The sequence below is a fragment of the Arabidopsis thaliana genome (genome assembly GCF_000001735.4).
Source record: "Arabidopsis thaliana chromosome 1 sequence".
Classification (NCBI taxonomy): Eukaryota; Viridiplantae; Streptophyta; class Magnoliopsida; order Brassicales; family Brassicaceae; genus Arabidopsis; species Arabidopsis thaliana.
In genome coordinates, this window is record NC_003070.9 from 12,503,014 (window position 1) to 12,517,898 (window position 14,885).

The window sequence follows — 14,885 nt, forward strand, 5'->3', positions numbered from 1 at the left end:
TTAATTAGAAAATATTAAATATATTTATTTATTTGTATAGAAAGTTAAAAACAATAGAAATAGAGGGAGTAGTATTTATGATTCGCTCCGTTTTTATCGAATAATTAGTATTGCTATTTAGAATTAGGATTATCTAGATTTTTCAAACTGAAATGGATAAAAGAATTCAAGTACAATCTGATTATTATTTTCAAATCCCAGATGCACTCTTTCGACAATTAAGTTTTTTTTTATTATTATTGTGTAAAATCTAAAATTAAGTTAAACGAAGATTTTTTAAAATTCTCTCGTAGTTCATAATGGAGACGCTCATTTAAAATTGTCAACTTTGACGACTAATTACAATATCTAAGAGTAATTAATTAAAGAGAAAAAGAGTCTTCATTGATAACAGAAGAGAGAGAGAAGAAGAAGAAGAAGCTTCACAATCGTAACAATGGCGGTGAAGACGCCATTTCTCAAACTTCTCCCTCTTCTTCTCCTTCTCCTCCACTTCCCTTTCTCATTCTCTACCATACCTCTCGGCTCCGTTATTTACGCCTCCGGTTCCAACCAGAACTGGCCATCTCCCAATTCCACTTTCTCCGTCTCCTTTGTTCCATCTCCTTCCCCTAACTCCTTCCTCGCCGCCGTCTCTTTCGCTGGAAGCGTTCCGATATGGTCAGCAGGAACCGTTGACTCACGAGGATCTCTTCGTCTTCACACCTCCGGCTCTCTCCGTCTCACCAACGGCTCCGGAACCACCGTCTGGGACTCTAAAACCGATCGTCTCGGTGTTACTTCCGGTTCGATTGAAGATACCGGTGAATTCATCCTCCTCAATAACCGAAGCGTCCCGGTTTGGTCTTCCTTCGATAATCCGACGGATACAATCGTCCAATCGCAGAATTTCACCGCCGGTAAGATTCTCCGATCTGGTCTTTACTCGTTTCAGTTAGAGAGAAGTGGGAATCTTACTCTTAGGTGGAACACTAGCGCGATTTACTGGAACCATGGACTTAATTCTTCGTTTAGCTCGAATCTATCGTCTCCTAGATTAAGTTTACAGACTAATGGAGTTGTTTCGATCTTCGAATCAAATCTTCTTGGAGGAGCTGAAATCGTTTATAGTGGCGATTACGGTGATAGCAATACGTTTAGGTTCTTGAAGTTAGATGATGATGGGAATTTGAGAATCTACAGTTCTGCTAGTAGAAACAGTGGACCTGTGAATGCTCATTGGTCTGCTGTTGATCAGTGTCTTGTTTATGGATATTGTGGAAACTTTGGGATTTGTAGTTACAATGATACTAATCCGATTTGTTCGTGTCCGTCTCGTAACTTTGATTTTGTTGATGTGAATGATAGAAGAAAGGGATGTAAAAGGAAAGTGGAGCTAAGTGATTGCTCTGGCAATACAACCATGCTTGATTTGGTTCATACGAGGTTGTTTACTTATGAAGACGATCCGAACTCGGAGAGTTTCTTTGCGGGTAGTTCGCCTTGTAGAGCTAATTGTCTTAGTAGTGTTTTGTGTCTTGCTTCTGTTTCCATGTCTGATGGGTCTGGAAATTGTTGGCAGAAACATCCTGGTTCCTTCTTTACTGGGTACCAGTGGCCATCGGTTCCGAGTACTTCTTATGTTAAAGTGTGTGGTCCAGTGGTGGCTAACACACTCGAAAGAGCAACAAAAGGCGACGATAACAACTCGAAAGTGCATTTGTGGATTGTCGCGGTTGCTGTAATAGCTGGGCTTCTTGGTTTGGTTGCAGTAGAGATAGGTCTCTGGTGGTGTTGCTGTAGAAAGAATCCTCGGTTTGGAACTTTGTCGTCTCACTACACTTTGCTTGAGTACGCTTCTGGTGCACCTGTGCAGTTTACTTATAAGGAGCTGCAGCGTTGCACCAAAAGTTTCAAAGAGAAGCTTGGAGCTGGAGGGTTTGGAACTGTGTATAGAGGCGTGCTCACTAATAGAACCGTGGTTGCAGTGAAGCAACTTGAAGGAATAGAGCAAGGAGAGAAGCAGTTTAGAATGGAGGTTGCTACCATTAGCAGCACACACCATCTGAATCTAGTCAGACTGATTGGATTTTGCTCCCAGGGAAGACATAGGCTTCTCGTCTATGAGTTCATGAGAAATGGATCTCTCGATAACTTCCTGTTTACTACTGATTCAGCGAAGTTCTTGACTTGGGAGTATCGGTTTAACATTGCCCTTGGGACGGCTAAGGGAATAACTTACCTCCACGAGGAGTGCCGCGACTGCATTGTACACTGCGACATTAAACCGGAGAACATTCTCGTAGATGACAATTTTGCTGCCAAAGTCTCGGACTTTGGACTTGCCAAACTCTTGAACCCAAAAGACAACAGATACAACATGAGCAGTGTTAGAGGAACAAGAGGCTATTTAGCTCCTGAATGGCTCGCAAATCTTCCCATAACCTCAAAATCGGATGTCTATAGCTATGGAATGGTCCTACTAGAGCTAGTTAGCGGTAAAAGAAACTTTGATGTCTCGGAGAAAACGAACCACAAGAAATTCTCGATCTGGGCATACGAGGAGTTTGAAAAGGGCAACACCAAGGCGATCCTAGACACACGTTTAAGCGAAGATCAAACTGTTGATATGGAACAAGTGATGAGAATGGTTAAGACAAGCTTCTGGTGCATACAAGAGCAGCCATTGCAGAGACCGACAATGGGGAAAGTGGTTCAAATGCTAGAAGGAATCACAGAGATAAAGAACCCACTATGTCCAAAGACCATAAGTGAAGTATCGTTTTCAGGGAACAGTATGAGCACGAGCCATGCATCTATGTTTGTTGCTTCGGGTCCGACTCGTTCATCTTCTTTTTCTGCTACACGATCGTTTCAGACAATGGGGATCACATCGTCTGGACCAGCTTCCACAAGGATCAGTGAAGGCTCTATGCTTGGATCTTAAAAGTGTTGTATTGTGATTACTAATGTCTAGGTTGTTTTGATTTACTTATTTGCATACGTTATAATTGTATAGGAACACTTCAAAGCTATATCTACTTACTATTTATCTGAGATAAATTATATACGCATATTCAAAGTTGTGGAATGGTTTTAAGAAGTTCCACAAGTTTTAATATGACATTTCTAGGAATTTAGACCTTCAAGGTAAAATTGCATATACTATAATGTTATTATTATCATTCTCGGGGTTGAAACAAATTTAAGATCTCAATTTCTTCCAATATTGTTGCGTGTACGTCGTCTCATGCGAGCTTAAGAAACTCGTCGTGGGAAGAAAAATAAAAGCAAAAGCTGCCACATTTCTTAACTCAAAAATTCATTTGTGTGATTTTTATTTGGTTATATGTACATTAACTTTGTTTGTAACGTTTTTTTCATATAACTTTTGTCCACGGAATTAAGTATTAAGCAATTTGTAAAACTTATTATTTGAAAAAGATAAACATCTTTTCTAATAGCAGTTAAAAGATTATAGAGACATTTAAAACAAGAAAAACGTTAGAATCACAAAAACGGCGTCATATTCAAAGTAAATAAATTTCGATCCTCACGAAGACATTTATTTGTCAAAGTTGGTTTATCTCACCTGGTTAGTTTGATCATCAAACTCCAACACCTATGTTAATTTATATATATCTCATAATTATTAGTCACCCACATATTTTCAATAAACATTTATATATCTTATCAATATAATTGTCAGGTGCCTTTTTTTGTTCTTTGTATAAAGAAGAGTGTGGGGGCAATAATTATTAATTAGTTACAAAAATTATATATTGGAATGTGGAATCAAAATATTCATGATGAATTGCGATGGAGACAGAAGAATAACTCAAAAGACAAAAATTTGAACAATGTGGATTTCATGAATCATTTAATTGGTTCAAAAGAGAGGCAAAATTCTTCCGACCAATCTTACCATTACATTAGCAGTTTTTTGGGTTAACAATTAAGTTAGCAGTTAAATAAGTAACCTAATATTTAGCTCATCATTGAAAAATTAAAAAAATATTAGAAAATTAACTATCTTACTAGATTTTAACCCGCGATACACTTTAACCCTCGGTACACTTTAACATGCGGTACATTGCAAAACTATTTTCTTTTTAAAATAAACGTTTAAGTTGTTTAATAAAATATGTTTAATAAGATATGATTTAATGTTTTGTATTTTCTAAATGTACAACTCTTATATTTATATATTTTTAGTGTACAATTACTATGTTTAATTTTCTATTTTAGAAGTATAAGAACAATAACATACAATTCATTAAGTTAAAATCTAGATTATAACTAAATAATTTAGACTTAAATTATATTTATTTTGAATATTGTTTGTTCTGTTTAGATTCAACAACAAACATATATTCCAATCATTTATAGCTTTATCTTTTATGTAATAAATAAGTTATGGCCATCGCATCCCATTTATTTAAATAAATACTAAATGATACTAATAATTATTTTCCTACATCAGCAAATTATTTTTGTTTTTAAGCTTCTTATCTTTGACTATGTTATAAACTACAATATAAAGCTATTATGACACCAAAAAAAAGAAAAAGAAAAAAAAGCTATTATGATTGCCGCACAAGGTGATTTGGTAAAACATTGTAATTTGAAGCCTACTTTAGATTATGTCGTCCTTTATTTGGTACAAAGACAACATTCATTTTCCAAACTAGATAACTTATCACCATAAACAGTTTTTATTTCTTTTTTTTCATATAAGTTACATTTAAAATTTGTAAATCATAGTATCCTTTTTTGTGCAACAATCACATAGTAGTATTTTATTCCTTAAATTTCTAGAAAAAAAATCCACATTATTAACTATTTTAATACAATTTAAATATATGAAATGAAGAAAAAACTCTTTACCAAAATCTGAATACTCGTGATGCTATTACACTCAATCTATGATAACTTTTTATATCTTTTTTCTACCTTTACTTTTTTATTTATGAATTTTCTCCAATCATGATAATTGAAGTATCTATTCACATAATACTTTATTTTATGTATGATTCGACTTAGTAGTTTTATTTGAATATGAATTGGCTGAACTTCCTAGTTCCATCATTATATATTAACTAGTTGTGAGTGCTGACATAATTGCAATGATAGATTTCAGAAAATATTTATTAAAAATATAAACATATTTTATAGTATCATTTGGTTTATGTCTCCAAAATATCCGGTTTTGCAAGTACAATAATAGGTAAAGTAAAATTTTTAATTTATTGAATGACTATATACTTCGTCTTATACAATTTTCTTTTCAAAATATCATAAAATAAATACTACACTCAAATTTTTAGAATGTAGATTGTATGAATTAGAAAGAAAGCTCAATATCACGATAACAAGGGGATTTTATTTTATTTATGGATGATGAAAACAAAAGTACATAATACAAACGCATGCAACAACAAATAAGAGAAAAATAAAAATAGAACAAGACACCAGTAACATTTTCGACCCCTTTTTATTACATATGTTTTGATTCTTAATTCAACTTGAGAGACTCTTCCTGGACTTCAAATTTTTTACCTCCTCTTTTGAATGAATATCTTCTTCACCATGTTGCAGAATTCACTACATGCAAACAACACAAAAAATAAAATATCAATGTCTCTCAAGATGTTAACTAATCTTTCAATCGATAGAAATAGAAAGGAAACTTACGGCCATGGATCGTCTCCAACAAGCATCTTATCTTCGTCACTATCTGTGAAAGCTATTTCCCATTGGTTGCGAGTTTGCAATTGACCTTTGATATCAAAGAGCTTCTCCAATTCTAGTATTAGCTGATCATATCCATTAAGAACACTTAAATCCACAGCTCTTCCTATTGTTACACCTTGCATTTGAACCTGTTCCATATCAAGATTGCGTGAGTTGAGTACAATGAGAAAAAGTTATATATATAAATAATAAGAGTATATTGATCTTATACTTACTTTGGTACAAGTTCTACTAGAACTGAACTGCTTGTTTTGGATCTCTGTTGGTGATCTTAAAGTTTGGCTTAGACCAAACTTTTTTCCTTCAGTAAGTTTCGAAATCTCCGAGCCAATTTCTTCAATGGGATCTTTGATCACCGGAGGAGTGTCCAGAGTGACTCCAAACAGCCTAAAATTAGTGCCTGTCTTGGTTGTTATATTTTCTTCCATTTCTGTAACCATTTGGTTATTGTAATTTAGTTTGGGCATTGGTTGGACAGGGTAGCTCATTAGCAATTTAGAAGGATTCATAGCATCTTCAGTTGCATCACGATAACGAAGAGAAATATTCATCGGAGAGGCAACACTTAGTTGTTCATTTTCTTGTCCTTGTGTCAATATAGGAGGTAAGAGATGTGATGATGAAGAACCTGTATATAAAATAGGATTATTGAGAAGGTATTCAAGAATACCAAATTCATTAAATAGAAGATTAATTCTTTAAATAAAAGATTATAAGAGTCTTTTTTTATACCGATTTCATTAACTTCTCGTAAACGCTTGTTCTTGAGCAAAAATGATCGCGGAACATTTATTGCAGGCATTAAATGTTCGATGTCCCAGGGTGACACTTTTTTAGGTCCCGGAAATGATGTAAATTCATCCCACTGCACCTGCAAAATTAAAGTTAATTAGTGATATGTTATTTATTGCACTCAAAAACGTATTCCTAAAATAATGTTATAAAGTGTGAATGAAATTTTACTTCTAAGCTGCGCCACTCTGAACATTTCCAATGAGGAGAGAAATCACTAACTCCAATAATTGTCCCAAAACATCTTAATCAATTGAACAATATGTGTTATCATAGATAATATTAGACATTATAAATATATTTAAGCAGAAAAAAAATTTCATCTAATGTTACCTTCTTTCAGAGAAATCATCACCCTCTAACCGCATTGTAAATCTTGAACCGACATTGAACTTATTGTTCACAGCGTCCAAGAATTTGTCGTAACTGACAATAAATTTACTTGACCTGATACTTATAAAGACACAAAATATAAACCTACATGTTGAAGGAACTAATCTATTGATAAATCAATATAATCTAAAATGTGAGTTCAAATGGTTCTTTGAATTACCTTGGCTTGTAAACCACAGTGAACATACATTGGTTATCAAAAGCATGCTTTGCGGAAGCAACTACCCCATGTCTCATACAATCTATTGATACTATTGATGAAGGTATATTCCCTTGTTGATGTCTTGCTCGTCTGATACCAACTCGTAACTCTCCAGTCTCTCCCCTGAAACCACAAGTAAATAGTTTAAAGTCCAAAACTCAAGAACCAAAAAATCCATATATAAAAAAACCCAATAATATACCTAACGAATACGATGACATCCCCTGCAACCAATTTTTTTGATGTTGTGAATGCATTCCAACCAGTTGTTAACAAATGTCTTTGCGGTGTACCTGCATGGAATAAGAAGATTATTAGTTATTTATCTAGGATTTATTACCTCAATTGTTGTGTTTGAATTATATGAATAAAAGGAATCATTACCTCTATAGTTGTGGTTGAATCTCCATTGATTACCATGGAGATCTATAGCAAGAAGTTCTTGTGCAGGTAAAGGTTGAGACATATCCTAAACCAAAATTTAATATGTAATGTCTAATGAAAGATTAAAGTTTAAATTTATTTTAAAAAACTATAACATTAAATACCAGCGAAGGGAGACATTCAATGGCATGTTTTTTCGGTACAAAGAATCCACCATGAGCGCTTGTATCTGAGGCCGTTAAAACCTTCGTAAAGGAATTAACTAATGGTCTAAATTGATTTTCATTCTGAGTAGGGATTACAACTTGCTAAACATTTAACAAAATCAGAAAATCAGTGTATTATAATAGGAGGAAAATAGAATTAACTAATAATAAAAGAGAAATACTAAATTTTCACTTACAGTTGTATCTGGCATCAAAGTGATCTCAGCATAAGTCTCATCACTATTGTTTTCCACCTAAAATCAAACATCAAACAATTACCCAATTACGTCTTTTTACAATGAAATTAAATATACATATCATGCGTATTCGCTAAAACATAATAGAGATATACCTTAAGATGAATAGCAATAACACGACATTGAAGCTTAGAAGGAAGATCACAAATTGGTTGTAACTCATTCAACTCTTCTCTTGTAGATGTCTCAACCTGAAAACCCCGTTAAAAGGTTTCATACAGAGAGAGAGAGAAGAGAGAGAGAGAAGAGATGGAGAGAGAAAGAAAAGAGAGGGAGAGAGAGAGAGAGAGAACTCACAAGCTCTATGTGACCTTGAGGAAAGTAATAAACCTTTTCTCCAAGTTTTGGAATATCACACAAAGGTCCCGCACAGAGTTTCCATAACTGCTCGTAAACATAGCTCTTGGATCCATCAACTACCGGAAAAAAACTAAAAATTATAACCAAAACAAGTTTTCAATAAAATAAAATAAAAAGTTAAAATTTCTTACTTATGCCTGATAATTCAGGTTGTGCATTCACAACGTTGCCACTTTCCATAAGCTCGTATCTAAAGATCGGTATACCAAAATATGTTATCTCAACAATTATTATACAACTTTCTCTCTTTCCTCAACTTCTCTTGCGACCATGAGAGCGCAGAATATCACATTTATAGGTAAGAAGTATCAAAACACAATAAAATACTTCCTTAGATTTGAATACTAAATTTAATAAGGTTACCAAAAAATAATAAAGGTAATTTAGAGAAATTTCATTAATATTTTGACTACATATAATAAAATCAATTTTTTTATATATTTATTGATTAACTTACCAAAATCAACATATGCATTATTCATATATAAGTTGAGTAATATAATACAGTTTTAATACTCATAGTAAAAAAAAAAACAAATCTTTGAAATTTGTTTATAGATAGCCATATAAATTTAACTAGGAGTTCTTACTTGATCATGATTACATGAGTAGGAATTCTTTGGTGTCGTGTTGATGCCTTTCATATGTGATCTATAGTACGTCTCATGTTTGCTTTTTCTTTTCAACATATGCATTATTCATATATAAGTTGAGTAATTTAGGAAAATTTTAGTACTTACAACAAAATATATTTTTCTATGAAATTTGTTTAAGAGTAGCCATATAAATTTTAAATATAAGTTTTTGCTTGATTCTGATTGCATGAATAGAAATTCTTTAGCGTCGTGATCAGACATTTCATATGGGATCTATAATACATCTCATGTTAGTTTTTATTTATTTTTGTCTTCCCTTTAAGTTTTCTTATAGATCTTTTATGAACCCGTTTTCTCATATATTGTTGCTCTTTGGAGAATTCTCCAAGGCCATGTTTCCTTTTTCATTTAGTTACGATGTGAATTTGCATGTATCTCATGCCTAATTTGAATGCCCTTGAAACAGGGGTTAATTACTGGTGGTGGTGGTTTGGCCTTACAAAGGGGTATGGCTTATGATGGGTTCCATCAAGAGTGTAGAAAAGCTTTTCGATGCCTCTCAACCCGAACGTCATCCAATCATTTTGCTCTATGTTTTAAATTTGTAGCTTTTATTTTGTTCTTAAAATTCAGATGAAAACTCTTCAATTTTCATTTATCTCGCTCTTCATTTCATGATTTTACTCTTTATTGTATGTTATCCTAGGCAAAGCAACATTGAATCAATTATATGTGTGGGACTCTTGCAATTGAGGAGAGAGACAATGTCAGGACATATAACACATATTTGATTGAAAATCTTTATTGAAGAATCCTTGCTTGTATGAAAGAGGATGAAACTATTTTTGACGATATTAGAAGTTGAAGGAAAATAATCATGGTTAGGCAAAATTAGATGACGCCACTCAGGACTAGCTCATACCTAAAATCCAGCAAGTTCATGCTTTAGACAGCAAATCCTACATTTATTTTAGTGTGCATCAAATTTGTAAAATAGTTTTGTAGTCTAGTGGTAGTTACCCTTACCCTTACAGATAGAAGGTGGTGGATTTGATCCTTGCTCACTAAAATTATTATCAACTTTTTTTTTTAACAGGTCCATATTATTTATAAATGAGTGTTCATAATTGATTATGATTATCTGAATAGAGTTCTCTAGTGTCGTGATTAGAACTTTGGATAATTGTCTGAAATGTCCTTTTTTTATTTATCAAAAACTGATGTAGATGTTAGTCTTCTATTCTATTAATTTTATAAGGACAAAAACTTAGTTAAGTAAAATTTTAACCTTCAAAAGTTCTAGTAGTAACACACCACTCATGGTGACGCTCGACACCGATATTTGATGGCAATTTGATTTCGCTCTTTGAAGTTTTGAAGATTTGCAGATTCGCTCCAGAAGTTTCTTTTATTTTAAAGAAGTCCCTGCACGATTTTAGGAATTTATATATAGATTTTAAGGTGTTTAGACCTAAGCTTGGAGAGGCTAATCTTCTTTTCTCTTTTATTCTTAGGAGCAAAACCTTTTAGAAACTCCCTTTAGAGAAGATATTTCGAAACTCTATTCTCTTCTTAATTTCTTATAAGATTTCTTATTCAATCATGTTGTTTGTTTCAATCTCCATGTCTGAGTAGTTCATTTTTAAAGTTTAGGGTTTCTCATTAAGGGGATTTAGATGATCTAGTAGATCGCCAACATGTTAGGATTATCTTTAGAGTTTTTCATTTTGATTATTCTTAATGCTAGTTCTAGATTGATCAGGTAGAAGTTGATCTTAGGTAATAGGTAATTAGTAGAACTATCATAGATGTGCCTAAGTATTTAGATGCGGATAACTCTGGTTTATATACTTAGGTGAACTAATCAAACCTGATATTAATACATTTTGATTACAATAAAAATATAATTAAAAGAAAACCTAGAATTTCTCTGTTTTTGGGTTTGTTGACACTATTATGTATGTTTTAAGACTTTGGTTTTGTTGACATTATTATCTATGTTTTTTTTTTCTTTCACTAAAAGTAATATTGATAATCAGAGTTTTTGGAAAGTTACAAACCACAAGAAACAAGACGAGAGTTAAATTACAGAGAAACACAATGATCTTCCATAACCTACAACTAGGGAAGGAGTTTTCGATACATTGCAAAAACCAAACCCAACTTGTCTCAAGACTGTGGAAGCTCTCGAAGCACACCATAAGGACTTCCCGCTAATATATGAGAACGGGCTTCAACACAAATGGCGCAAACAAGAGAGTGGACCTTGGCCTTCTCCGCATAAGATGCACCTTTCTCCATGAGAGTCTTTGTCAAGGGTCTCCCGGATAAACCGTAAAATAATCAAGACCCACATAACAAACGAGTAATTAAGCCAAACATCGCTTAATACTAAATGAGATAGATCCAAGACATAACCAAAAAGCTCAACCCCAAACTAACGAAGTAATATAGTCGAGGAAGAGAAGCTTAAGCCCAAACGAGGGAGACGACAACCCAAACGAGGGAGACAACTAAACCTGAGCAACTGATGAAACCAAATTTAAATAGGATACAATCTGATCAGAGCAACCAGGGGACAAAAGAAGGAAGACAATAGATGTAACACCTGCCCCGCCATATAGACTAAGACGGCATGTTTTCATCTGATCTTGCCAAAAACGTTTTCTTTGAACTTCACACACGAACAAAATATTGCACGCAATTCCTCACGCTTACTAACCTGAGGAAAAAGGGAAAAAAGGAGTGAGTAAAGAATACTCAGTGAGAGGAATCATCTCTGCCCACTGAAACATAAAACACTTTCTAAAGCTATACAACCATCATCATAACATATAAACTTAGACACACGCAATCAACCTAACATGCTTTAACTTCTAACAACACATTCATAACCATCATCTTATATATATTAATATAAACATACACATCGTTAGGTCCAGTCATCCTCGTGACAACTAGAACCTCATAAGTAGAGGCTGGCCCTCGTGGCAAAGACACTCCCATGCATCCCAGGCTCGTCAGCCTTTCTTGACCAGCATGTAACCCGTCGGCCCATCACTGTCCACATTACTAGGGAGACCACGACCCATAGCTCGATTCTCCCCAGTCATACATTCATCATACATACATACTCATAATCATAGTTAACATACACATACTTATAATATCATACATAACATCACATTATCAAACATCATACTCAACAATCATAAAGTCATATCATCATGTAATCTTATCCTATACAATCAGATCTAAGCCTACATATCATGCGTCAAGAAGCATAACAAAATACAATGATACCATGCTTCGCAAATACCTCTCTCACCTTGGTCTATTGAAGATGAAGACTCAATTCTCCTTTCTTTTCACTTAGGCAATCTTTACTGTAACCACATGCTCATCAGCTTTAACTTGGTTCTCCATCAACCAGGATCTGAATCCATGAGTCATAAAAGCTCCTGCAAAGCTTCATCCCCATCCGAGCTCGTTTGCGCCATCAAACAATAAAACTCGTTACGATTTACTCCATATAAAACTGTCTCGTAAACATAGTTTTAGGTCAATAACTAACCGTTAGAAACTTAATCCCACCGTTGATTATCGACCCAGTAATACCATGAAGCGCTCCACCAAATTTCGTTCCGATCAGAGTTGTTACGGACCTCCAAACGTTGGCTCGAAGAAGCTAGTACGAAACTGTTTTCTAGGATTCCACATATTTCGTCAGTTACTTGTCCTGAAAGAAACGCACATAACTTCTCTAACATAATCCCGATTCAAAGTCCGTCAGTTGCTATAAATTCTTGGAAATGTAATCTTTCGAACAACTCCTTAATCGTCATCTGATACTTTCTGTAAAGACAGTAATGAGTCTCACAAAACCCCATCTTGAAACTGTTCTTCCTCCCTCTTTTCTCTTCTTCTTCCTTCTTTGCTTTGCCCATTCTCTGATTTTACTTAGATCTGCTTCATCTCACTTCTCCTTAATGACACAAACGAAATTTCCATTTCTTAATGCCTTTCCTTTGCGGTGGTGATGATCTCTTCTCCTACGCCACATTTCCGCCTTCATCTCCGCTTCCTTCTCTTCTTCTCTTTCACGATCTTCTCAATTCTTATTCTTCTCCTTTCTTTTCTTTCCAGATCATGGCAGTTTGGTTATGGAGACAATAATGGGTGGAATATCAATAGGTTCTCTCGACGTTGATAATGCGGAGACTACGACGACGATAACAAAGGCTCACGAACTCACGTCTCAACAATGATGATGGTGGCTGACTTAGTTTAGGGTATGAGATACCCCAATATATATGACACTTACAAAACCCTTGTTGTTGTCATCAAAAAGAGATTGAGCCATTTATGGGCTATATCATAATGTCAAAACAAATTGGCCCAACTATGTGGGAGTGGGGTATTACAGTAGAGACGAGGTAGATACCAAGAGATCGAAGAGTCAATCCAATGATGCACATATTTACCGAGGAAGAAAGAGAAAGGAGCCATCGCCAGAAGAAACTAGAGCCTCCAATGTCGCAAGGCACAAGGAAGAGACCCACATGACAGAGCTGAGTCTAGCCATAGCTCCACTTCGTGAACAGCAAACAAAACGGTGACCCGAGCACACTAACGACCAACAGATCCGCCGGATCTAAACACCAAAGCACAATCTTACTAGATCTGAACCTCGAAACTCACGGCTCCACCACATCAAAAACCTCCATGCTTCCACAACTGAAGGATACAAAACTAAGAAATGAAAAACTACGCAAAAAATTAAAGGAGGTGACCGACGCCGGCGCTATATGAGCCGCCACGCGCTGGTCATAAACTTGACTGAAGCTTTGTTTAAGGGAGGCGGCGCTATTATTTATGTTTTGAGACAAAAAAAGTTATTTATAAGGCCACATTTTTTAAGCTTGCCTTAAGCCTCTGGATGCTTTAGCACGACACTGAACAGAGGAAAAAAAACTTAAAATCTCAAGAGAAAATAATAGTTATTATGGATCTTACAACTTGATGAAGACGAATTTTATCGATAAGACATAGATTAGATCATCATATCATGAATTTGAGTTGCGAAGACCATAAACTAATTTTTTTGCATGTGAAACTCTAAATCTATGCGGTAACACATTTGACGATAACTCGATAATCTCGATAATAACACTTAATATATTTAGATAAATTTATATCTCAGATTTGTTATTTTCAAAGTTATTTGGTAAAGAAAATTTCAATGAAATTTGCTAAAAAAACCTATATAACCGTAAATTTAAATATGTAAATAAAACTTTGTAACAAACTAAACTAATTCTAATTATGGGATAATCTAATTATACTAAATCAACAGTCACTTTTTCAATAACTGATACATTCTCCTTTCGACATGTGGCATAAGTCTCATTTTTTTATGTTTTACTTTTTTTAATCAATTTTCATTTATTATTGAAAAAAAAATAAGTTTCCACAAAAAAAAAAGATATTCTCCTACATCTTAGCAACTCCTCTTTTCCACGTTTTAAGAATTCTCTGTATTAATTGCCACACTTCTACAATTGAACAACACCTCCCCCAAAAAAAACTATCGCTCATCTCCACGGTTTTAATTTTTTTCTGCAACTATGATATCCAATTTTCCTCGACCATACACAATTATAATCTTTGCTGATATACCAAAATTTTAAAATTTTTTTATTAAATACAGTTTACAGCGATGAAGACATTAATTTTGGCATTTGTATATTGCGGGAGAATACAAACAACAAGGTCAGTCATCTACTTCACATGCATTCAAATTTATATTCTTTTATGTTAGACAATGTTATAAGCCTTTGTTTCTTAATTCGTAATATGGTGTTATTTTCCAAATCTATAATTTGGCTTATTAGTTTGCAGTTGAACAAGCTAGGGCATGTATAGATGTGTCTTTATAGTTATTAGCGTATACAAAGAACAA

General features: G+C 34.2%; 4 protein-coding genes and 1 long non-coding RNA gene across 5 annotated transcripts; 3 read left to right on the plus strand and 2 right to left on the minus strand.

Annotated features, from left to right (window-relative positions):
- The first annotated feature begins 346 nt into the window (after nt 1-346).
- Nucleotides 347-3,159, plus strand: AT1G34300 (lectin protein kinase family protein). The gene has a single exon (NM_103152.4). It carries the CDS (start codon nt 437-439, stop codon nt 2,924-2,926), a length of 2,490 nt encoding a protein of 829 aa, NP_174690.1. The 5' UTR covers nt 347-436; the 3' UTR covers nt 2,927-3,159.
- A 2,375-nt stretch (nt 3,160-5,534) lies between these two features.
- On the minus strand, nt 5,535-8,507 carry ARF12 (auxin response factor 12; the record flags this gene model as incomplete). Its single annotated transcript, NM_103153.2, has 14 exons — nt 5,535-5,583; nt 5,674-5,861; nt 5,949-6,361; nt 6,466-6,604; nt 6,697-6,769; nt 6,859-6,972; nt 7,079-7,243; nt 7,323-7,413; nt 7,505-7,589; nt 7,669-7,812; nt 7,908-7,964; nt 8,063-8,158; nt 8,265-8,383; nt 8,459-8,507. The coding sequence occupies 14 exons, from the start codon at nt 8,505-8,507 to the stop codon at nt 5,535-5,537; spliced, it is 1,782 nt and encodes a 593-aa protein (NP_174691.2).
- Nucleotides 8,508-9,311: 804 nt separating this feature from the next.
- AT1G06747 lies at nt 9,312-9,671 on the plus strand. The gene is made up of 2 exons (NR_139143.1): nt 9,312-9,494; nt 9,560-9,671. It is a non-coding gene; the product is annotated as an other RNA (long non-coding RNA).
- A 1,421-nt stretch (nt 9,672-11,092) lies between these two features.
- AT1G34315 (uncharacterized protein) lies at nt 11,093-13,508 on the minus strand (the record flags this gene model as incomplete). Its single annotated transcript, NM_148507.1, has 10 exons — nt 11,093-11,230; nt 11,405-11,442; nt 11,532-11,597; nt 11,646-11,709; nt 11,798-11,887; nt 11,959-12,024; nt 12,317-12,384; nt 12,518-12,588; nt 12,904-13,020; nt 13,408-13,508. The coding sequence occupies 10 exons, from the start codon at nt 13,506-13,508 to the stop codon at nt 11,093-11,095; spliced, it is 819 nt and encodes a 272-aa protein (NP_683348.1).
- Nucleotides 13,099-13,542, plus strand: AT1G34317 (uncharacterized protein; the record flags this gene model as incomplete). Its single annotated transcript, NM_001333095.1, has 2 exons — nt 13,099-13,178; nt 13,350-13,542. 2 exons carry the CDS (start codon nt 13,099-13,101, stop codon nt 13,540-13,542), a joined length of 273 nt encoding a protein of 90 aa, NP_001321068.1.
- Nucleotides 13,543-14,885: the final 1,343 nt, after the last annotated feature.

What these genes read in the sequence shown, in the direction of transcription:
- AT1G34300 (NM_103152.4), top strand. Translation starts at nt 437, where the DNA reads ATGGCGGTGAAGACGCCATTTCTCAAACTTCTCCCTCTTCTTCTCCTT.